Source organism: Paroedura picta, chromosome 3, assembly GCF_049243985.1.
Source record: "Paroedura picta isolate Pp20150507F chromosome 3, Ppicta_v3.0, whole genome shotgun sequence".
In the NCBI taxonomy this organism is placed as follows: Eukaryota; Metazoa; Chordata; class Lepidosauria; order Squamata; family Gekkonidae; genus Paroedura; species Paroedura picta.
In genome coordinates, this window is record NC_135371.1 from 61,646,432 (window position 1) to 61,670,983 (window position 24,552).

At 41.8% G+C, this 24,552-nt stretch overlaps 1 protein-coding gene across 4 annotated transcripts in view; it reads left to right on the forward strand.

Annotated features, from left to right (window-relative positions):
* Positions 1–23,386, forward strand: part of CACNA2D2 (calcium voltage-gated channel auxiliary subunit alpha2delta 2) — an 861,961-nt gene extending 838,575 nt beyond the window's left edge. For all 4 annotated transcript variants that reach the window (XM_077325943.1, XM_077325945.1, XM_077325944.1 and 1 more), the window contains 11 exons: positions 2,486–2,584; positions 4,203–4,297; positions 6,364–6,411; positions 7,463–7,534; positions 9,643–9,795; positions 11,007–11,059; positions 11,372–11,427; positions 13,595–13,718; positions 14,764–14,873; positions 15,954–16,042; positions 16,901–23,386. In XM_077325943.1, coding sequence (XP_077182058.1) covers positions 2,486–2,584; positions 4,203–4,297; positions 6,364–6,411; positions 7,463–7,534; positions 9,643–9,795; positions 11,007–11,059; positions 11,372–11,427; positions 13,595–13,718; positions 14,764–14,873; positions 15,954–16,042; positions 16,901–17,029 — 1,028 coding nt within the window. In that variant the 3' untranslated portion in view covers positions 17,030–23,386. The remainder of the gene's footprint in view (positions 1–2,485; positions 2,585–4,202; positions 4,298–6,363; positions 6,412–7,462; positions 7,535–9,642; positions 9,796–11,006; positions 11,060–11,371; positions 11,428–13,594; positions 13,719–14,763; positions 14,874–15,953; positions 16,043–16,900) is intronic.
* The last annotated feature ends 1,166 nt before the right edge of the window (positions 23,387–24,552 follow it).

The window sequence follows — 24,552 nt, forward strand, 5'->3', positions numbered from 1 at the left end:
AACAAATTAAAAAATATTAAACATTAATTAACTTCCACCATTCAAGTTACCCTTCCAGGGCCATGAAGAAACTCCGAGTTTCACAAAACCCTGGTTGAGAAGGCCTGCCCTAAGGATACCCAAAGCAGATAACAGCATGCCCTCCTCCATTTTATCCTCACAGAAACCATATGAGCCAGATTAGGCAGAGAGAGTGCAACAAGCCCAAGGTTACTCAGAAATCTACCATTACAGGATTTTAATTTGAGTCTGGGTCTCCAAGATACTAGTCTAACACTATAACCACTACACCAAACTAATTTTAGTGTTGCTGAAGAAGAGTTGTTTTTATACTCCACTTTTCACTACCTGAAGGAATCTCAAAGCAGCTTGCAATCATTTTCCCTTCCTTTCCCCACAACAGACACCCCGTGAGGTAGGTGAGGCTAAGAGAGCTCTGAGAGAAACTGCTCTGTGAGAACAGCTGTAACAGGACTGTGACTAGCCCAAGGTCACCCAGCTGGCTGCTTTGTGGAGGAGCAGGCAATCAAACCCAGCTCTCCAGATTAGAAGCTGCCACTGTTAACCACTACACCAAGCTGGTATTCTTCACCAACAAGTTTCTGGACAATTTTCAAGGACAGCATAATACAGAGCACATTACAGTAATGTAATCTAGATGTAACCCAGCATATACCACATTGGCTGGATCTTTTTGCCCAGGAAATGCCATAGCTGATAAAAGGTATTCCTGGTCACTGATGCCAGCAGTACGTCCAGATCAAACAGCACCCTGAAACCCCACCCAGAACAGGCAACACCATAAGTCTCAGGCCAGACCATCCATTCACTGGTAGCACTTCCATCTTGTTGGGAATGGATTACACTATAGTTTATTAGACTACCCCATTCCAAGACTGCCTCCAAGCACTGGTTCTCTACGGTCTCTTGGGATCAGCCAGAATTGTGAGATATAAATGAATATCAACTGTATATTGGTGACAACCCAGCCCATATCTCCTGATGATTTAACCCCACAGTTTCATTAGACATTAAAATTAATAGGGGACAGTATAGACTTCTTGGACCCCACAGGCAAAAGCCAAGAGACTGAGCAACAGTCTGCCATCAACACATTTTGAAAGCTACCCTTCAGGTAGGATCATAATCACTTCAAAATAGTGGTTCCCAGTCCCAACCTGGAAATATGGTCCAGAAGGATGCCATGATTGATGAAATCAAAATAGCCATTGAAAGTTCCAGGAGAATCAACTGTCACAGTCCTTCTGCCTATCTTCTGTAACAGGACACGTCAGTTTCAGTCCCATAACCAGGCCTGAAACCAGATTGGAAAGAATTTAAGCAGTCCATCCATGAATACTTGGGGGCTTTTTGCACTCCTTTAAAATAGCACAATGGTTGCCAATTGAAAACGCTACTGATTTGCTGTTTTGCACAACGTCGTCGACAATCTGCCACACACCTGAAACCAATCTGCAAAAAGCACTTCCTTGTAGCGCTTTCAGGGAAATCCCCAAAAGTGGATTCACCCTCCGGAAAGCGATACAGTCCTGCAACCAATCTGCAACACTAGCGAAAAAGACCTGTGCGTTAACATTGTTGCGGTTTCTACAAAGTCCCTCCCCCTGGCTCTCTTCTCTGATCTTCCGGCGAAGCGATCGCCATTTTTTTTTTCTCCGAGCAAGCGGGGATAAACGCACCAGCGAGCCTCTTTCAGTTTAGAGGCTTCCCCGGCTTCAGTCCCTCCCCTTCAGTCACTAAGCACAAAGTACAGAGAAGCCCGTTTGCTGATGTATTTTCACTTTATTTTTTACACATTCAATTAGCCGAAAATTGGGCCCGTGAGAGGGGGGGGGATTTTTTTTTTCACTCGGAGGGAGCATGGCAACGATCAAACGACAGCTCAAACACACCAGGCAGCTGGATGGGTCTCTCCGTTGCAACGAATTAACACAGATTCGTTGCAATGGGTCTGTTTTTTTTAAAAAAAACCTTTCTTAAAGGGAAAGGGGCTGTTTGGGAGCATGCTAACGGCTGCCCATTGGTTGCTTGACGGCCAGGGGCGGGACGAGCTCGGCAATAGCGCTTCCTTTCTAGCGATTTCTGCCGAGACCGGAAGCCTGTGGGAAACGCTACAAAACGCAACTGGATTCCACTACAAAGGCAGGTATGCATAACGACGAATTCCACTATTTTAAATGGCGATTTTTCATTCAGCAACCAATTTGCTACAAAGATCCCGGTGCGTAAAGCCCCTTGAAGTTGACCAACTACTACCTGTTCAATCACCTTGCTCAAGAATAGATCATTCGAGACTAAATAGTTATTGAAGCCCAGGCTAGGCTTCTTTAGCAGTGGACAAATCACAGCTTGTTTCAAAGCTGGGGTGACTACTCCCTCTCTCAAAGACGTATCTATAGTAGTCATGCTTCTAGTACCATGCACCATCACTAACAGGATGACATATCTTCTCTTCTCTATATAGCCAGCTACAAAGAGTCAGAGATGGAAAACAACACAGTTGGGATTCTTGTTAGCACCGCTGTTGAGCTCAGCTTTGGCAGGAGATCCCTGAAGCCAGCAGGTAAGTATGTTGGTGAGTTTGTATGTTTCTCTGTGAGAGTGCCTACCTTGTTTTAGTTCAACCCAAGCACTCGGAGGTTCTGAAGCCGTTCTAAGACTCAAGAAGCCTACCATCAGTTGGTTCTCCCACTTGGATGTAGCCATGCCTGAACTCCTCTAGACCATTCCACAAACAAAGCCTTAAATTGGTCTGAAATAGGGTTGAGCGCTTCAGTGTCTGAAGTGGCTGTTTGTGCCCAAAGCAGCCAGCAACAGTGTGGGAGTCATGGGCACCAGCTGTGCCTGCGTGTGTGCATTGCCGGAGCCTCCGTTCCCCATGCCACTGGCTGCTTCAGGAGCAAAAGCCCGCTTTGGATGCTGAAGCGCCCAACCCTAGTATGAGAGGCATTCTTACCTTTGTGTATGCATGAACAGAGCTATCCTATCTAAGAGGTAAATACTCCAGTTGATAAGATTCCTTCCAACTCAGCAGAGAAGTTTCAATTTTTAGTTTAATGCCCAAGAAAATAAACTTCTTTACGATTTATAATTTTTTAAAAATCATTAATGGTTATCACCTCTGCTCACTGAAACTGTAGCTGTGAGGTGAAAAATAGCTCGGATTTTAGCAAACTTTTAGTTTGGAGAAGGGGCAAGCAGCTGCATTCCCCCACCCCTTTCCGGTGGCTTGGAAGAAACAGCACTTTTGATTGAAGTAGGGATGAGCACCCCAAAAAAATTGTACTGTTTCAGATTTGGTCACAAACCATTTAGGCTGAATCCAAATCACAAAATACCCCTTCCAATTCAGCTGAATCCAAAAGTTTCAGGGAGGGTTGTGCACATTACCCCCTTCCCAGGCTACAGAAAGCATCTCTACTGCCAGAGAAGTGGGAAGAGAGCGCATATCGAAAAGCTGGGCCTTGCTCCCTTTAAATCCCACCCCAGTTGTTATTATTAACTGTTCAGTGCACCAGCCTCTCCCTTTAAATGCTCGTTCCACATTCATAGGCAGCTTTGCCTACGAAGGTTGGACGAACATTTAAATTGAGAGGGATTTAAAGGGAGTGGGCAGAGTGCATCTCATTATCAGCTGCTCAGCTGCCTGCAATGGTAAGTGAACATTTAAAGGGAGCTGCTGCCTGCAAAGGCAAGCGATCATTTAAAGGGAGCTGCTGGTGTGCTGAACAGCTGATAACAACAAGTGCTCTGCCTGCTCCCTTTAAATCCCTTCACAGGCAGGAGGGATTTAAATGGAGCAAGTGGGGCTTCTGTCATTATCAGCTGTTCGACATGCATTTTCCTTCCCCACTGACTGAGAAAGTGAAGAGATGTATCTAAATGGGCCAAATTATGGTCGAATAGCAAATCAGCTACCTTAATTCAGACTGTTTGGATGCAGGAAATGGCTCAAATGAGCTGAAAAAAAAATACCTGAATCAGCACTGATTTGGGTACTTTTTGAATTACCCCAGATGAACTTTCCATACCTAGTACACACTGGAGGAAAAAACTGCAGTGAGAATGTTACACTTAGAGATAGTTTACATCATCTACTAGTTATCACTTATATGAAAAGACTATGCCTTTCAGCAAATAATAAAACCAGTTTGTATAAACTAAAGTTTTCTTTTTGCCAGTGGTTGGAGTGAAACTTGACCTGGAGGCCTGGGCAGAAAAATTTAAGGTCCTTGCAAGTAATCGAACGGAAAGAGATCAGCTGGGAACACGAAGGGTAGGTGGTTTAAAAAAATCCTCCTGGGAAAGCAGTAGGATTTGTATTTTATACATGAAGTGGGTGAAGCAGAAAAGGGTGCTAGCTGGATTTCTCAGAACTGTTTTAACAGCTTGGTGAGAGAGCCAGCTTGGTGTAGTGGTTAGGAGTGAGGACTTCTAATATGGCATGCCGGGTTCGATTCTGCACTTCCCCACATGCAGCCAGCTCCCTACATGCAGCCAGTTCCCCAAATGCAGCCAGCTGGGTGACCTTGGGCTCACTACGGCACTGATAAAACTGTTCTAACTGAGCAGTGATATCAGGGTTCTCTCAGCCTCACCCACCTCACAGGGTGTCTGTTGTGGGGAGAGGAAAGGGAAGGTGACTCTACCTTCAGGTAGAGAAAAGCGGCATATAAGAACCAACCTTCTTCTTCTTAACTCCATTAGTAGCATTGGTCATTAACTGTTGATGACCAATCAGGTTTCAAGATTGCCCTTTGATATTGGATTATTTCCCAAGGGAACCTATGACTGAAATCAGATTCATTAACCAACTGGGCCTGCCCTTATGCTCTGTGGGTTCAAACCTACTGGTCGTTCCCGGTCCCAGGGAAGCATGTCTTCTCAGTCCTGGCCCCTACCTGGTGGAATAAGCTCCCAGGGAAGCTGTGGGCCCTGTAGGAGCTTCCGGCATTCTGCAGGACCTGCAAAACCTCCAGATCTATGGTTGAGTCTGGGGTAGTGAGGAAGATCAGTTGGGGCCCTCCTGGTGTTAGGTAGCAGTTAGGTCATTTGCTATCTTTGGCCCCTTTTCCCACCCCTTAATAGAGGCTGGTTGGGAGGTTGGGAGATTGAGGAATTACTGCCATGTTTCTTCCAGTTTTGTTCTATGATTGTCATCCTGTTTTTTACTGGGGCTTTATTGGGGTTTTTACCTGACATTCTGTAACCTGCTACGAGCTAGTCTCGGGAGTGGTGGGAAATACATTGTTGTTGTTGTTGTTGTTGTTGTTGTTGTTGTTATATGGATGAGCCTTAGAAATCCTTGAGCTTGAGAGTTACCAACAAACTAAAGCTTGTCAAAATTGAATGGGTTGATATTGAAGGTGATTAAACAAGAGGTGGCTGGACAGCTCCAAGGATTCCCAGATGGTTAGATTGTTTGGATCATTTCCAGTCTATTCAGGCTTGGTTATAGGACTGAAATGACCATGGTTGCCCTAGTCAATGATTACATCAAGCCCAGGAGATGGGTGTGTGGAAAGCGACTGTATTGATTCTCCTGGACCAATTGGCAGCTTTCTGTATCATTGACAATGGTATCCTTCAGGATCATCTTCTAGGGCTAGGACTGAAAGGCACCATTAATTGCTTTGGTCCTAAGTGAAAGTAGGTTTCAGAAGATGATGCTGGGGGACTGCAGCTTGGCCCCTTGACCTGTGGATCTTTCAGACTGAGTTTTTGTTCCCTTTTGGTATTTCTATTCCATCATTTGCTGCCTTGAGGTGGAAAGGCAGCATTAAAATGTTTCAAACAAATAAAATAAATGTCTTAATTGGAGAGGTTTATTCTCTTGTCTACAAACTAGGATTTGAATCCACGATTCAATCCTGGTTTCTAATCTTTATTTGTATTCAGGAAAACCAAGCAGTTTGTTGTTTCATGCAATGCTGAAATCATGACAAATTTGGTTTGTTGGGAATGAGAAACTCTTCAGTTTCATACACAAGGAGAGGAGGGAGGGACATGCGTTCAAGAACTTCCATGACTCACTCATGTGACAACAAACCAAGATTTGTCATTTCATCTTAACGGAGCCTATTATCTCAAATTACCCTACCTTGTAACCTCATTATCCTTTACAATTCATTTAGACAATTCCCTCTGCCTTATACATCAAATGACCTCTTGCATATTTACAGTGAGCAATAAACGATGGATGACTGATTGCTAAGAGAAGGGGTTGCAATTCTTCTTGTGCTTTCTGAAACCATTGTTGAGCCAAAAATGAACATTATTAAGCTTTATATAGAAAAGATGGCATGAGAGACTTTTTAATTGTATATTTGTTTTTGTTTACAGTGTGACCCCTCCACAAGCTGTGAGATGGACTGTGAAGCTAATTACAAGGCAAGTGTGTTAACATACTGTGCCTAGCACCCTCCCAAACCAGAAGGCTTCTGGGGGCCAAATTAGCCATGAGCAGAGGTGGTGGAGGGAGGCATCTGTATTTATGTATCTAACAATTCACATCTAACCTAGCTCCAGTACTGGAAGTGCCGTAATCAATAAATGACTGAAGCAGATTAAGATAGTGGAGAGAGAAAAAAATATATCCCCACATGCTCTATTTTTTGCTAAAAGAAAATGTACACTGTACCAACAACTTTGAATGTGGACAGATGGACAGTGAACATTGCACATGGATTCCCTATGTCATTTCTAGCTTGGCCCCAAGTTCAAGGCACAAAAATCAAAACACCTATTTTGAGTCAAATACTGGAAATATAACAACATACATGTCACTGATTTATTTTTTAATTTGGCCATCATATGGCATACTGAAAGAAAATTGTTTCAGATATATACCAGATTGTTTCAAACTAAGTTCAATTCTATACAGCACATGGCATATGTTCCAGGATTTGTTTCCATTGTGGCTATTTCCTTGCAGCTAAGTTTGCCTTTCTTTGATCTTTGCACAAGGGCAAGTGCCAGAAGTGTTTAGGAATAAAGGAGCAGATGATCTTCCCATGCAACCTTTCTGAGAACAAACCTGGACACTTTTTCTCCAGCTTTTCTTTTTGATTGGGAAGCTAGCAGAAGGACAAAATCACTGGAGGGTAAAAAAAAAGGCATTGCTAGACTTAGGAACATAGGAAACTGCGTTATACTGTGGCAACATTGACCTGCCTACTCCTGTTTACCGTGACTTGCAGCAGCTCTCTAGGCTCTCAAGCAGAGGTCTTCCCCACCCTGCTATTATTTTCCTGAAGATGCTAAGAATCTACACAAATTTTCTGCACCGAACTATGTGCCATACCAATGAATCTTTTACTGTACCTAGGAGATTTCCTTGGCTCAGTATGGAGGCGTTGGCAAATGTTTTACTATGTGTTAGTCCATGGCCAGAGCCTAGAAGCTACTGAGCTCAAGTTCAAAGTGCCACTCACTCTTTCAGGATCTCCTCTGTGTACTCATAGATGATGGGGGTTTTCTGGTGCTGTCCAACCAGGAAGATGATGCGTCCCAGGTAATGTGCTTGTTTTCTACATAAATCTAAGGATTTGGATGATGCAAAAACCATTTGTTTAGAATTTTTCCAGTTACACAGCAAGGAAATAGTAGTATTTATTTTGAAGTGCCACTTATCTAGTGTCTGTGTCATATATTTGTTTGCTAGTTGCCACCTAGTGGCTAACTGACAAATACTTTTGTTGAACAGTTTGACCAGTCAGACTTTGAGTTCAGCGGCAACTTTAAGACCAACACATTTTTATTCAAGGCGTAAGCTTTTGTGTACAAGCACACTTCCTCAGACACAAAGTCCAACTAGGTATGCTCCTGGGCAAAATAAGGCTTTTGAAAGTTTGTTTCCCAAGATGAATGACTCGCTGAGGCCTTGTATGCTATAGATCAGGGGTAGTCAACCTGTGGTCCTCCAGATGTTCATGGACTACAATTCCCATGAGCCCCTGCCAGCATTTGCTGGGAACATTTGCTGGCAGAGGGAACATTTGCTGGCAGAGGCTCATGGGAATTGTAGTCCATGAACATCTGGAGGACCACAGGTTGACTACCCCTGCTATAGATCAAATACAGCAAAATTATATCCTTGCCTTGATGAGATGAATTCTAGCCATTACAATCCATAATTTAATTATGTTTATTTAATTTTCCCTGTTTTTGTGTTGTTTATTCATTATTTTTTGTCTGAGAGTATTTAATAATTAAAAGAATACAAAAAGCAATGAGAAGAGGAAATGCATAGTGATCTTAGGTAGTTTCACCCTTATTATCCCAATAAATTATACTGTATTCTTCCACAATTGCACAATAACCTTTTATTGTCTCAGAACTGACATCTTCAAGTTCTTCCAATTCCCTTTAATTCTGTTCAGGTAAGAATGGAAAGAATATTTGAGTCTGTTAGTAGGCAAAGCATGCAGAATTGGGATATTTAAAACTGTTCCCCTCAGAAATGATGGCTTCACTTGGACCATGAAGTACACTTGTCATTGCTACCATATTTCTTGAAACAAACTATAGTTGTTATTGAGGTAGATGACAGAGTTACCTCTGTCCTTTTTATTATTGTTGTTGTTCCTGTTTCCTTTTGCTCTCATTAGGAACAGTTGTTTGGGGGACTACTCTGCTTATCCTCCAACTGTTACCCCTTTCATCTGTTTTCAATAATGCCAAGAGCTTTATCAATAGAATCTTTCCCAACTGGTACATATATAATATACATATCTAATGCAGCCGTTGTCAACTTTTTTACTGTTGAGAAACCCCTGGAACATTCGTCAGGCTTTGAGAGCTCACAGAAGTGTTACAATCATGCAGAATATGATTGGGAAGCATAGCTGTGTACATGCCCTCTGAGAGCCTCTCCCCTTTCGACCCCCTCCAGGCCCATCAGTGGCCATTTTGCGAGGGGGAGTTGACATGTTCATATATGGCCATATCACCCAATAAATATTTAACATATTTTAAAAATATATAAAACATTAATGAATTCCCACCCATTCAGAAAACCGTTTCAGGGCCATCATGAAACCCTAGGGTATTTGGTGGTGGTTATTTTTTTTAAGTGGATGGAATTTGGTTAATGGTGGGGTAGAGGTTTCTTTTCTAGAGGAAAATAGTAATAGTTCACCACCTATATTTGAAAATCCTGCCTAGGACCATGACCAGAAGCCACCAGTCAGTGAAAAGGCAGGAGATGATAGTTGTTCAGTGATGAAGAGAAAACATTACTTGTCAGATTTTCCTTTCTTTCAGACTCAGACCCAGAGTTGAAAATAAACTCCTGAGCAAAGTGCTGCTGAAATTTTGATACAAATTAATAAAGTACAAGAGTGTTAGATGTCTCAAACTGAAAAATGATATTGTAGGAATCCAAAATGAGGAAACACCGTAGCCCATATAGTAAATAGTTAGAGGGAACATATAGTACAGCATATCACCTGTGAACACAAAGATGAAAACAGAATGTAAAATCCTGTTTACTCTCCCTGTGAATTAAGAAAGGGTAGTTTTCCCAGTTGTAGAACCAAGCTCTGCCTTGTGCCTATACTACTACTGAAAAGGACTATTCCCACTATACTCCAGATGAAAATATTGATGTTCCATTTCCAGGTAGGAAAGTTCTTCAGTGAGGTAGATGCTCACCTGATGTCTGCTCTCTACAACAATTCTTTCTTCACACGGAAAGAATCATATGACTTTCAATCTGTCTGTGCCCCAGAAGCTCCAAGTAACACAGGTGGTGGCCCACGTGGCGTATATGTGGTGAGTAATGGCTACATACTCTGAGATCTTGCTAATATGCTGTCACTGTGTATCCAACATTTACTTAAGGGAGCACCAGAGTTTTAATTGTACAGTCTGTGAAACACAGTTATGTAGTCCTGAGAATTTTTGTTGAGTTCTGATTGACATGGGGCATTTCTCAGAGAATAATCACATAATTTAAGTAATAAAAATATGGTTTGAACTGAACCTTGGAAGATATTATAAGAAAATGTATCATGCAGTGTGATTGGTAATGGCATTGAAAACTCCACACAATGTGGGCAGTCCACAGGATAAAGTGGTTCTCATGCATTTTGTCCACCATATCAAGCAGACATGTGATAGTCTTTCAAGCAACTTCCTATATGGTAGCTGTCGGGTAAAAATTAACTGTGGCTATTAATATATTGACTGAAATATCTGAGAGTGACACCAAATATGCGCAAACCTAGTTATACCTATACATTACCCTACAACACTTCTCTTTTTCCTTTCATCAGCACCTTTAGCATATCGCATCAGAATGCAAAAGTAACTGAAGTTTAATTAGCTGTTTACAGTGTTTGGGGGGGGGTGAATTTTATTCCATTAGCTTTATTGTGGTTATGCAGACAACTTGAATGTACTATGAGGCATGGCTGGTAGCCTGCAGACCACATTTTAAGAAGCACTGAGATATTTCAAGAACCTTATTTCTGGTCCAGCAAAATAAAAACAGTGTTGTCGGGATTGACTCTTCTATTAGGGAGGAAGTTCTGTCTGAAGAGATCATTTTGATGCAATCTCTTTTCAAGTCTTTTCAAAACATGATTGCCCTCCATGTTTTGTCAGTATATTTTTAATATTCTTGCCATGTTTGTAGTCAGGGTTGGTTGGACTGTCATGTATTTATTGGCTTTATTGCATTATGTAGCAGTTGATCCATATATCTAATTATTTGTAGACATGTTATCCTTTGCAAATCCACATTAGTGGAAAATATTTTTTAATTCTACAGTGTACAAAAAGAGATCTCGTTCACACACAGTCAAGATACACATAAATGCAATTAAACGCTGAGGTGTTATGAATTGTTTACAGAATCCTTCAGGCTTCATTTTTGATCTTTAACAAAGTGTAAGCATGTTGCTTTGTTCCTACAGGGAATATGTTCACAAGTAGCACTTTTTTATTCAGTATCACATTACCTTTATCCCTTTCACATGCAGCCAACCATGGCAGATTTCCTGAACCTGGCCTGGTGGACCTCAGCAGCTGCATGGTAAGACCTATTTTACCGCTTACTGAAGAAGTTCAAATTTTACAGCAAAACAGAAACACAACATGAATATTGTGTCTAGATAGACATCGATACATAGAACAGAAAGCAGGAAGTGTTTGGTAGAAGTGTTCTAGTCAATTTTTTTTTAATGCTGAAGAAAGCAAGAAGCTCCTTGACGGTTTCAGTCCCTAGGTCCTGGAAAAGGAAAATACATATCTTGATAACTTTGGCCCATTAAGCCTTTTGAGATTAGCAATAAGTATTTTTCTCCTTCAATGATCACCCAATCAGTCTTCCATTTCCTTCCCAAAGGTCTATATTTCAACAGTTCTTGTATGGACTAACCTACAACAGCTGGTTTCAAACAGGTATGTTCCCTACTGGCTCAGTCCATTCAGTCTCAAAGAGATAGGCTGGAATGAAAGAACAGGATTGTTGTTGTTGTTAGGTGCGAAATTGTGTCCGACCCATCACGACCCCATGGGCAATGATCCCCGTGGACAATGAGTAGGATAGTTGAGTTATATTTTGAAAAGGGAAAGGAACTATCTAGGACTACCAATAGTCTTTCCATACTTGAGAATTGGGTTTATTTTTTTTAGAGTTATTCATTAGAGGAGAAGTGTATAAAGATTTCACTGAATACCTCTAGGAAAGAGTTTATTTCCATATTTATTTTAATTTATTTTTGGTATATTAGCCTGCTACCTTTTGCCACATACTGGATTTCAATATTCAGAAACTTTCAAAAGCTTTAAAGTAGGGATGTAAACCTCCAGTATGTTTGAGGATCAAATTCCCTACCTTACCCAAGCCGCTCCTACAATTCTTCACCCAAATTTCAGTCTGAATGGGACAACAAAACTATCAATTCTACCTCAGCTGGGCGCTCAAATGGAAAATCTAGAAGAGACCCCTGCAACTTCACCAGGTTGTCTTTTCTCTAAACATATCTAGCATAAATATAGCATAAGGTTGCTGATTCTGCACTTACTTTTTCCCTTCTGTTGATCCTGCTGAATTCAGATTGATTTGACCCCGAGTCTTTCTGCTTCGTCCCCCCCAAACTGAAACAGAAAGACTTCTGCACTTGAGCACAAGGCTGCTCATCTCTTTCCTTTCCTGAAGGGGCGGGCGGGCGGGTGGGTGGGTGGGTGGGGGAGAGGAGCCAAGCCGAGCCAGCAGCAGCCTCACAGAATCAGGCAAATCTCTGCTGACAGAAGTGTGGGATTCTGGAGCGCAGTCACTTTAAAACAGATTTCAAGAGGAGGGCAAAAATCTTGGGGGGAAAATCTTGTAACCAGGAGCTCGGAAGTATTTGAACTGGTGCCCAGCCAGTCAGGGACAGACTGCTTCTCTGCCTCAGTAGGGAGGACGTTAACCCAGCAAAACACAGATCTACACTTTAATACTGGGAGCCCTCAAAGTAGCCATATCGTGGGGGAAAGGTAGGGTCACCGCGGCTCAATTTTGCATGTTACAGAGGGAAAATTTAAAGCGGCCAAAATAAAAATGGAAATCAAATTCAGTGTAGATGTAGGGATCTATTCAGAGTGGGACTGGATATAAAGCCCTGTGCAGACTCCACCTGGATTAGATCTTATGAAGTACAAGTACCATGTCACCATCCCTCAACAGCCCCCTGAGATCTTTTAGCAGAAGCTAAACTCAGTTATTTCATTATAAGCAAAATGTCTCACTACTTTTTTGGCACACTACATTAAGTTTATTGGTGGTGCATTTGGATGCTTGGATACATAGTATAATTGTAGATAGAACTATATTTTCTAAATACCTATAGCTAGTATAGGGTTAGATCAGGCTTCTAACTCTTTTTTTTCTTTTGAGACTGTTGCTTTGGATCACGGGGTATCTTTCTATACCCTTGTGTTTTAGATTTACCTCTAATTGCCCCAGTAATAATCTTTACCTAGTTCTATATTATAAATGCACACCTCCCAGATTTGCATGAATAGGTATTTAGAAAATACAGTTACATTTATAATTATACTGTGTATCCAAGCACCGAAATGCACCACTGATAAACTTAATGTAGTGTGCCAAAAAAGTAGTGGGCCATTTTACTGATAATGAAATAAAAGAGCTTAGCTTCTGCTAAAAGAAACTTTCAGGAAGAAATTAACAAGCCATTTATGATGAATGGGTCCAGGGATACAAATTCATCATTCTAAACCTGCTAAGCCTGAATAATGGAGAGGAATAAGAACTAAGACGATGGAAAATACAAAATGTCTTCCCAGAACAGTAACAGAAAGTCATGTATCTTTTTAGTACAGAACATACTTCTGTATTCTGAAAACAAACATAACCAAATGTTAAGTGAAACAGAAAGAACAGGTGACAGATCACAAGATGAAATATGATTTCTTACACAACTATCATTAGAAGATTATGTGTGTGTTAAGTAGTTTACTTGTAGTTAGAGAAAAGCAGTTAATTTGCATGACCTAAGAAGAAGAAGAAACAAGATATTTGTCATTTCTGTTACATGTGTGTTGTGTATTCTTCTAATAGAGGATGTTGCAGCAGACAGCATGGAGACCAAGGAGACCAGCTGCATCATGAAACAGACCCAGTACTATTTTAGTACAGTTAACTACACTTACAACACCATCATTGACTGTGGAAATTGTTCCAGGTCAGTGGAGGAAGATATCTCTGCTATAGAAGTTCGTGGTAGATTACCAAAGATATTGGCATCCAAGTGCTGTGCTCTTCCCCCCCCACACACACACACACAATAAAAGGTCTCTTTTTTTAAAAAAATCAATGTTTATGGTACCTGTCACAGAAACTAATGAAAAGCTGTGTGTGGCATTTTGGCTATGAAGAACCAGAGAGACTTTGATGTGTCTGTGTGCTTTGGCTACTTTCAAATAGGCCATCTTTCTCCAAGCACTTAGAGCAAACCAGTATTGTTGTACTTAGAATGCTGGACTAAGATCTTGGAGACTCTGGTTCAAATCCCTATTCTACCACGGAAGCTCACTGAGTGACCTTGGGTCAGTCACACACTCTCAGCCCTAACATACCTTTAAGGGTTGTAGTGAGGATAAAATGTGAGCTGTTTGTGGTCTCCATTAATGAGAAAGGCAGGGTATGAGTAAAGTAAATGAATAAATAGTCCATGCTACCAACTTATATACATCAGTTTTACACTGTTTCAGCTGTCATAGCTCTCTCCCCTCCCCCCCCCCCCGCTAAACCACGGGAATGATCTATCAGTGAGGATGCTGAGAACACTTCAAGAACCCTATACCCTCTCAGAAAACTACGCTTTCTAGGGTTCCATGTGTGGCGGGGGAGAGAAACAACCATTAAATCAGCTGAAATATGTAAAGTAGATATACCCTCAGAGATTAAGAACCTACCATACCCCTTAGCAAATACAAATGATGCATAAAAATACACCCGGTGTATTCCCTGCCACTGCTACCCTCTGCTCCTTTGCATTTGGAATAGGAAAGTGGTGAATAATATACAACTGCATCTCTTTTGTACTCGGGCATCTGTACTTCCGTATGAAAGGCAGCACAAGAAGCAGCTCTGTCTTGCCATGAAGGAAACTGTAATCTACTTAGGGTGAACGGAGTAGTTGCTGTAAATAGTACAACAGTGGTAAAAATGGCAGGACAGCAGCAGTTGACACAAAAAGCCTCCCCTTTTCTCTTTTCCTTCTCCAGGCTATTCCACGCACAAAGGCTTGCCAACACCAACCTTCTGTTTGTTGTAGCAGAAAAGCCAATCTGCAGTCAGTGTGAATCCACCAAACTTCTCCAAGCAGAAGTCAAGGGTATCCTTTTCTGCCTAATACAGGATCAGCTTCAACAGAATGTCTGCTGTTGTGATGATCATCCACTGCTGCGTTTCTGTAATACACTTCGCCGGATCAAATTCATATGCCTGCTTTGACATTCAAATTGCAGCCACATGATCAGGGGCCTGGAAGGCTGCGTGGGAAAGCTCAAAGCTGGAGCATACATCTTGGTGACTTTGACTTAAGAAAGAAAACTTCCAAGGCAGGGGACACTATTGGGCCGCAGTCTGAAAAAGAGCATGTAGTATTTAGTTCTCATGGAACTAGATGTTACAGAGGACACATGGCATTCCCAAAGGCCACTTGCAGGGTGAGTTAACAGGTAGTAAGGAAGTGATTAACCCTTTCCTGCCTGTCAGTTGCACCCAACCAATGTCCTCCAGACTGTTTTAAAAACCTTCTTACCAATAACTCTGTCCCGGTGTTTTCAAGGCCCCAACCCAGACTCTCAAGCTGACAAGTGGGGTGGGAGAAATAATCAGGGCTTTTCCACATGCCATAAATGTAGGGTCATGCTTATCTTATGACATCGCCCACATCCCATGTCTGGCCAGCAAACTGCTCGCTATATCCTCCATTTTAAAACGCAACTTTGGGAATTGCAAAAAGTAGATTCACCAACCTAAAAAGCACTACCCTCCAGTGGGCAATCAGCACAAGGAACCTATGGAGGTTCAAAAGTGCTATAGTCACTTCTGCAATATCATGCCCTCGCACCTGCCTCGTCATTGTGGCAATTTCAGGGGAGAATCAGAGGAAATAGGAGAGGTTACTAATTCTTTCCCTCCTGTCTGCTGGCTCTCACCTACAGGTACCCATCCCCCTGCATTAAGATTACCATGGCAAACACAAATGGGGGGGGTCATATTTTTTATGAAAGGGTAAATAGTTATCCCTTAGAATCATGGAGAATGCTCTAATCCTTCCTTAGAACATGGTATTAGTAAATGATGGCAGATTTCCATGTTCAGGTACTCCATTTTTTGATAACACTCCTCTTCCATATCTCCAGAAGTATGTTATAGATGTGCACAGTATTTCCTTGACAATGCAAAGCTCCACCACGAGAACCCAATCAATGTGAGCTGGTAGAAAAGCCACGGTATCGAAAAGGTCCCCACATCTGTTTTGACTACAATGCAACGGTGAGTAGCAGAAGACTATCCAATGGATGCAAGAAGTACAAGAATATCTTGTCTGAGAGGTTATTGGGGGGGGGGTTATGAGTAAATGCTATAGCCTGCTAGCCCAAGCATCAATCTTGCTAGATAGTAAAGTTCCTCATAACATCTGTCCAAGCATCTCAAGAACCACTGAGAGGTGGAGGCAAAAACTCTCTAACCTCCTTTCCAGTGACAACCCCCTAATTGGTAAATCAGTTCAGTACTGGCATAAATTGTACCTGCTGTTCCTGAGAGAAACTGTTTTATGTACACTTCTAATCTCATAGTGCTTCCTTTCCGTGGCTGTAAACCAGAACACTATATTTTTATAGCAGTAAAGAAAAGAATCAAAGATACTGGGTTGGACATCCCTTACAAAACTTCTATTAATAGAAGGTGGGTGATTTGTGCAGATTCCTCCATTCCTGCAGCAGACCTCAGGCTGTTCTGGAGGGGGGAAGCTTTTCTCGCAGCAGCATTATTTCAAGGATCATTTTAGGTTTCAAAATCAGAAGGAGGGGTAAGGAAATCCTATCTTGCTGCCGGTAATCGTTTCCGTCACTGTGGGACATAAGCCATTCCAATCATATGCTAGTGAGACAAAGAAAAGCAGATAGTGCCAGGGGCTATAGGCAGAATGGTCACTAAGATCACGGTGCAGTTTTTTTCCCCCAAGGGAAAATACCTTGAACCATTTTATTTGTTTGCTTGTTTGTTTATTGTATTTATATACCACCCTCCCCAAAGTCTCACTATGTATCATGAGTCCCATTGCAAAGGCAACTGACCTCATACGGATGAACAGATCTAACAGAATTTTTTAACTTCTTGTTTCCACAGGAAGATACCTCAGACTGTGGCAGAGGAGCATCATTTAGACCCTCCTGGAGAATCTTGATATCGCTGCAGCTGCTCCTCCTCTATTTGACTGCCTGTTGCAATCCGCTGCCCTTGGCATCTTGCCTTTGAAACATCCATTTAGTCCAGCCCATCCATATTTGTTTTCTGCACCATCTCCATCCCCTCCAGAGGAGGGCAGCTGCCTAGTCCCATCAACTCTGGTTACACCTTGGCACTCACTCATGAGGAACGTTCTTTCTTCATTCAGAAGTTTAGAAGCTATTTTCATTGTTTGTTTCTCGTTTTCTCCCATCCTCTCCTTGCCTGTCCAATGTCTCTGCACAGCGGGTTGTGCAAACACAGAGCTCTGAGCAAGACTTGGGGAAGCACAAACCACTGTGACCCTCTCCACACAGTGAACATCCTTGAGCTTTGATTCATTGCTCTTCGTTCCACCCATTGAGCTGTTGGCCAAATAAGAAGAACAGTGGCCTCATAATTTTTCCCCATTGAATCTGTGGAATTCTGGGAGACTTTTATCAGTTTCATCAGGAAGTGTCTCATCAGTTTGTCTTGAAAGTATTTAACCAACAATGCTGACAAATTACTATTGTGTTTGAAACAATTTGCCTTTCCATCCCGATCATATGCAGACGACAACAACAAAGTGAATAGAGCAGAAAAAGTGGTATATTCTTGCCAAATTAATTCTGTAGTTTAGTTAACTTTTCAGCCAGTTCCAATGGCTTGTTAAACTCAAAGTAATCTTAGATGTCACCGCAGCATCTCCATTCCACCAAGGTCGCGCTGTGCTTTTCAAGGCCATCGTTGCTGAATCTCTCATTCGTTAGATCCATCTCAAATCAATTTTTAAATTTATTATGATTTTATTTTTAGCCTGACGATTTTAAACTAGATCTTTCTACATCTAATTTCCAAGCATATTAGCCTGACAAATTATAGTATTTGTTGTCAGCAACAAGGACACAAAGAAAAAAAAAAGGATTTGACTTGAATTTTATGGTCAGTATTATTTATTTACATTAGTAACTCCATACTATTAAGAGGACTTGCAGCTTGAGCGAGAGAGGGAGACAGCTGTGTGTCAAATATTCTAGTAAACCTTGCATGGTTGGAGGAAACAGAGACTCTATCAGAAGCAAATTGAATACCAAGGTATTAGAACAGGTAACAGGTATAGCCCACATCCAACATTCGGTCTCAAATCATTTCCTTGCTTGGAAATGTGTTGATTATTCTAGAAAACATGAGTATTGCTCCAGCTCTCTAAAGCATCACAAAGCCTTTCCTTGTTGATTTCTGCTGCATCCTGCCAAAAGTGAAGCTGGCCAAGCTGAAGGTGACCTTATTCCAAGTCCCCACTTTCCTCTTTCCCCTAACAGATACTTTCCTCTGGCTGAAGCAATACAGGCCAAACCAAACCAGGAAGGTGGTAGCCAAAGGTTTTCTCCCTGACTACATGCAGAATTGTTACTGCACCTTTACAGTACCCTCCAGCTATCAAGTACCAGAAATACAGAGGCGAATAAGAGCACAAGCAAGCCCCTAAAAGCAGATCTTCTGCAGAGGACCAATTATTTCCCATGTACTCTAAAAATATGAAAGTATTCTGTGTTCTAGTGGAAGTTATTGTGACACCTGCTGCCCATCTCAGACACACAAAACCCTTTAAAGTGGCTTTGCAGACCTGCATTCTATGTCTTGGGATTATTATACAATCTCTTGCAAGTTCTAAAATGTATAAGTCACCAGATGTTCTGTTCAAAAGCTGCCTGTTCCTTTGGCGCTTGCATTGGTTGAATGGCTATGGTTCAGGTCTCTTTATTTGTGCATTTTCCATAATAAACATAGTGTGTGATTCTATCACCTCTCCACTCAGAGAAGCCAGCCAAGTGGCGAAGAGCCTGCCTGAGAAACATAAACCCCTGCAGCATTATATAGTGTGGGAGAGTTCACCAGCTGGAAACCGTTAATTGCCATGTCAGTAACCATGATGCAGTTTCCAACAGCATTATGAAATGCTGTGAGACAGCACTGCGTCCTGTTTCAAGTTCACATGTCATAGCTCCTCAGGCAAAAGCTCTTTTCCACCAACTGAAGCTAAACCTTTACATTCCAACTGTTATGAGCAATGAAAGTGTTAAGAACTTCATTTTCTTTTCTTATAAGGAAAACTAGAAAGCAACCGGTGGTATAGGTACTTGAATCCTCAAGTCTGCAAGCAAAATTACAGCCTAGTTTTATTGACAATTCCAGGATAGGTTATAACAGAAATGTGCTGCATCCCTGGTTTGGTGCTTTAGTACTAAACCAGAACTCAAAATCTTATGTTGTCACCGCAACTCATGTGTGATGCTGAATATTCTGTGATGTTCCCACAACTATGTTTCACTTCCAGACAGATGGCAAAAGACTCACATAGATGTGATTTGTCTTTAAATGCTTTTACGGGCTGTAACTGCCTTAGGATACATACCCTACTGATTGTTTGAAGAAAGTCCTTGAACTTATCTGAAGCAGTAATTCTGCAGTCTGGTTGAGTGGCTGAGGGTAAAATCAGGGTCAGGCTGCTAAAACAAATATAGGAATACAATGCAAATACATGCAAGGGGGAACAGTCTGCTTTAGAGATATGTATCTGAGAGATATGGAAGTAGACCTTTGGCACATGAACTGCAGTGTTTTTGCTTCATTTCCAGTGATTCTGGTTCATGGACGTAGGAGAGTGATTATGCTCTCTCAAAAGCAGCTTTCCCATGATTCTGTCTCATGTGTCTCCCTCCCTCTGAGTATCCTACAGACCCAAAGATGAGTAAAGTGTCTAGAAAGTAATCTCCTTCCAAGTCTCTCACTGTTTCTTTTTTCCACTGGTGCTAACAGTAGTAGTTTTGCTTCATTGGTCTTGTACAGAATTACAGAGAAGTAAACTGGGAAGTTATAAGTAGCTCTAACTCTACCTGATATACAGTAGAGAGTGTACCATTATTCCTTGGGTATACTCCCAGTAATGGTCAATTTTGCTGGCTGTGGATGCACTCCCAGAATCTTGCTGGTCTCTTCTGAGCAGAGACTACCAAATTGTGCCAAACTGTGTGACTGTTTTGTGATGTGGGCAACTGTTTGTAGTGTGCTTGGCTGAAACCCCCAGGTCCATTCCACTTTAGTCTGACTGAAACCATAATCTCCCTTGCACCACTTTGTCTGTTAATCCAATTGGCTACTGCTCTGGAGCTGGAGTACTTCCAGATGGTGTACCTTATTAGCAGTGATAGTCAGAGCATCTACAGTCCATTGATATGACCTGCAGTGGGGACAGCAAGCTTTGTTAAGGGCCTCTCCGTATTTCTGAATACTTTACCGCACCAGCAGTATGGACAGCTACTTGGTTGCTATCACAAGCTTACTCAAGACCTAGCTTGACATCCAGTGGGATCAAACTGGAGTGTGATTTGTTGGTAGGATGCCCGTAGAGATGTTGTTTTCAATCTATACACCCAACAAAGCTTAATCACAAATTTATGAGGTACACTCCACCTTCTATGCAAAATCAGTAGTAATGTAATGAAGGCTAGTCTTATCCTCAGAGTCCTGTTAGTCGTGGATGGGTAATAAGCAAAAATTGCTTGACACTTGAGCTACGCAAGGAATTAATGTGTTTTTCCTCCCCTGGGAGGAACATACTTCCCCTTGCCTTAGCTATTAGATGTGCTAACATTTGAGTATTGTTTCTGGCCTTCCCCCACCCCAAATTGTTTCTGGAGGACTGTTGCCCTTTTAACCTTTCAAGTCCTATAATTTTTATAGAATTAAATCCCTTTGTTCCCCTTTTTTAGAAAAATATATTTCTAATGCTGAAAAGCTACCTTGAGGGGAGGCGTGGGAAGTGGTGTAGTGCTGCCACCACACAGAACTGTTTGCCCCAAGCTTCATCCAGGGGATCAGATGACACAGATGCGGTGGATGTCTTTCCATAGCATCTCTGTGTGCTTCATGGCACTAGCCATCTATTTTCCGCATTATTATTAAGGGTTATAATTGGAGACCAAAACTGTGTGGGACAGAGGAGGATACCATGGGAGCTGCTGATGGAAAAGTCATTCCAGATCCATTGTAGCTGTTATAAACCAACAGTTTGCTGAACATTGCCTAATTTGTATCTCGTAGCCTCCCTGTGACTTGCAGTGGTTCTATAAATTGCTACATGGGTTTGGATTTCTGCTGTACCTAGTAGTCTAGAGATTTCTAATGCTAATGACTATGGCATTCAATGATATACAGTTGTTGTGCATTAAACACCAGATCACCATGTGGGAATTAGGAAAATGGATTCACTAGTTAAAAAAAAAAAAGCTTCTTGTTTCTGTCGTTCTGTTTACATATCTAACAGCACCTTTATATTTTCCTGGGTCCTGGCTGTGGCCTCCCTTTCAGGGGAGAAGGAAGACTGGAAGATCTACGCACAGCCCTAAGTCAGGCACAGGATGCAACATGGCACAATTCCCACTTTCAGCACTTGGCCCAGGCATCAAAGTGGACTCAGCCTCTCAGTGGCCAGGCAAGGCGTACCAAAGGCACCAGAGATGCTGTCCTGCTTCACTTCCTTTCACATGTGGCAATTGTAGAAGCCTTGTTTAGATGCTGCTGGTTAGTGCAAAAGGCAGGCCTGCCTTTAACAGTTAACTCACCCCTCAGCTTAACAGTACCCCTTCACATTTCAATGTTACAAGGATGAGATAAAGACCTTGTTTCTCCAGGCTTCAGAGCTGTAACAGGCAAGTATGCAGATGGTGAACTTTTCCAACAATGAAAAATGCTGGGAAAACTTGGCCCTGATTGCAATGCATGTGGATGATTCTCCTTTTGTTAAGATTTGCTACGTGCATGGGATGGCAGCATCACAAAACATGCAGGTCAGAATGTGGAAAGAACTACCTTGGTTATGTCCCTGCCTATTGGTTTTTGCCTTTTAAGAATGAGATCTCCAAGTATATTTATATGTTTGTATGTGGCTGATCTACCAAACATCCAGCTCTTCCCAAATAATTATTCAGAATGGTAGGCAACGGCTGGAAATCCCACCCCCAGCACAGCTTCTGTTATCTTTAAGATATCCTAGAGTTCCTGTAGTCATCAACTCCAAATGCTGCCCCCTGCCATTAGAGACACCCTTGTACTATGAGCTACCCTGGGCCCCTTGATATAATAAGAAAAAAACGAATGAGCCCTCCATCTGCTCTTCAGCTTCGGCCATGGAAGGTTGAGGGAGATGGTACTTAGGAGGTGATGGGAGAGCAAAAGAACAGAGGGAATGGCTTGCCTTCCATCTCCAGCCTATTAAAACAGTCTCACAAAACATATTAAATGACCCATTAATGGTAGACAGGTGAAAATATTTTTTCCAAACCTTTCAGATGGAGAAATATCTTCTCAAAATTGTAGTGGAACATCCATGTTGGTATGCTACAGGAAAAGCAAACAAACAACCCCCCACAGACACCTTTGTACCTCTTGAAACATTAGCTATTTGGTCACAAAGCACAACATGGGATTAACAAAGAGGTCATGTTTGCTATTGTGAACAGGAGACTTCTAGTGAATTGGAAACACAGGTGGAGGGAAGGTAAGGCTAAAATATGCATACCAAAACAAGCTATAGGAGTAACAACCTGGCCACTGGAAAGCGGGCTGTACATGGAACTCGCTCAAATCTTTGAGCTAGTCAGTCCCAGGTAGGGACTCTCCTTGTAGCAGACCTCTAAGGTCTGAGCAGAAGCCCTGGCTCAGCCTTCCTGTGTGTTTTCTCACAGGTGGTTTGCAGTAGTGAGAGGTAGCAGTGATTCAAACTACTGGACATGTTAGTTAAAATCCATTTGAGCAAAACAATTTGTTGTGGGATAGGGGGTGGGAAAGGGAGGGGGAGACCCATGGCCTTGACCAGCCATGGAAGTTGAACTCCAGAGCCAAAAGGGCAGGGAGATGATTCATTAATGAATCACAAGGTTAATTAAGGTTAATTAAAGGTCATTATGCTTGTAGCTTTTTCAGTGTGTGTTTGGTTATGTCTATGGGAACCGTGCTTTGATCAGATGGCTGGCTCTGTGTTACCGGGAGTGTATGTAAATCTGTAGTCTAGTCGGGTGCTGCTCATTTGAGAAAAATTTTAAAAAAGAAATATACATAATTATAAATATATATATATATTATATTTTAAGTTTTAAAAAAAGCATCAAGTAGTTGTTCCTACAGCTGCTGGGATTGATCGAATTCCTATCATTCTTCATCTACAAAGTTTTCTTTCTAATGATTCAAAATGAGTTTTTAATTTTTTTTTGTACAGAAGAGTTGGAAAATTTAAAAGACTAAAATCTTTGTAAAATATTGTGTGTGTGATTCCTTGTAAAATATTTTCAAATTGTTTATTACAGAGGATCAGTTATTAAATAATGTTCATATTTTCACTTCAAATGTGGTGGCTCTTCTTTTGGTTTGCATAAAGGTAAGAACGAGTGTGTAAGGTTCTGATAATTTCATTGAATGGGGAAAAATAGAATGAGTGGAATCTTCAATTCCAGTTGGGACTGAAAGTATTCTTGGGCTGTGTTCCAAAAGTCTGTCAGAACTGGATGGTGAGGCTGAGAAGCTAGATTTGGAGCCACAAATTTGTAGCACATTGGTGTTTGATCTGCACTCAAGTGCTTTATATGTTAATTAAATAATTAATGCTTAGTCTCTGAGAGGCTACATCATAGGTGATGGTGGCTCATTTTGAAGCTCCAGGTGCATCCTTCTTTGGACTGGATTTGTATCCTGTGTCACAATGACTGCAGGTCCACAAAATACCAGTCTGATGTCCAGATGTGGACAATTGCCCACTAAATGGTCTAGGATTTAAGATACTGAAATAGTTGTGAATAAAGGTAAAACAACTTGGGATATTATTCCATATTCATCATATGCACAGGAAGTCACTATGTTCTCAGATACTCTTCCATGTAATAGAGAACTGATACATATTATGTAAAGGTAAATGGGATTTTGGGCTGTATCAAACGGAGTATCGTGTCCACATCACGGGAGGTGATGGTACTCTGCTCTGGTTTGGCCTCACTTGGAGTACTGTGTTCAGTTTTGGGCACCCCAATTGAAGAGGGACATTGACAAACTGGAACATGTCCAGAGGAGGGCAATAAAGATGGTGAGGGGTTTGGAGACCAAGACATATGAAGAAAGGCTGGGGGAGCTTGGTCTGTTTAGCCTAGAGAGGAGACGACTGAGAGGGGATCTGATAACCATCTTCAAGTATTTAAAAGGGTGCCATATGGAGGATGGAGCAGAATTGTTCTTTCTTGCCCCAGAGGGACAGACCAGAACAAATGGGATGAAATTAATTCAAAAAACATCCAGAAGACGTTCCTGACAGTTAGAGCGGTTTCTCAGTGGAACAGGCTTCCTCGGGAGGTGGTAGGTTCTCCATCTTTGGAAATTTTTAAACAGAGGCTAGATAGCCATCTGACGGAGAGGCTGATTCTGTGAAGGCAAAGGGGTGGCAGGTTACAGTAGATAAGCGATTGGGATGTGAGTGTCCTGCATAGTGCAGGGGGTTGGACTAGATGACCCATGAGGTCCCTTCC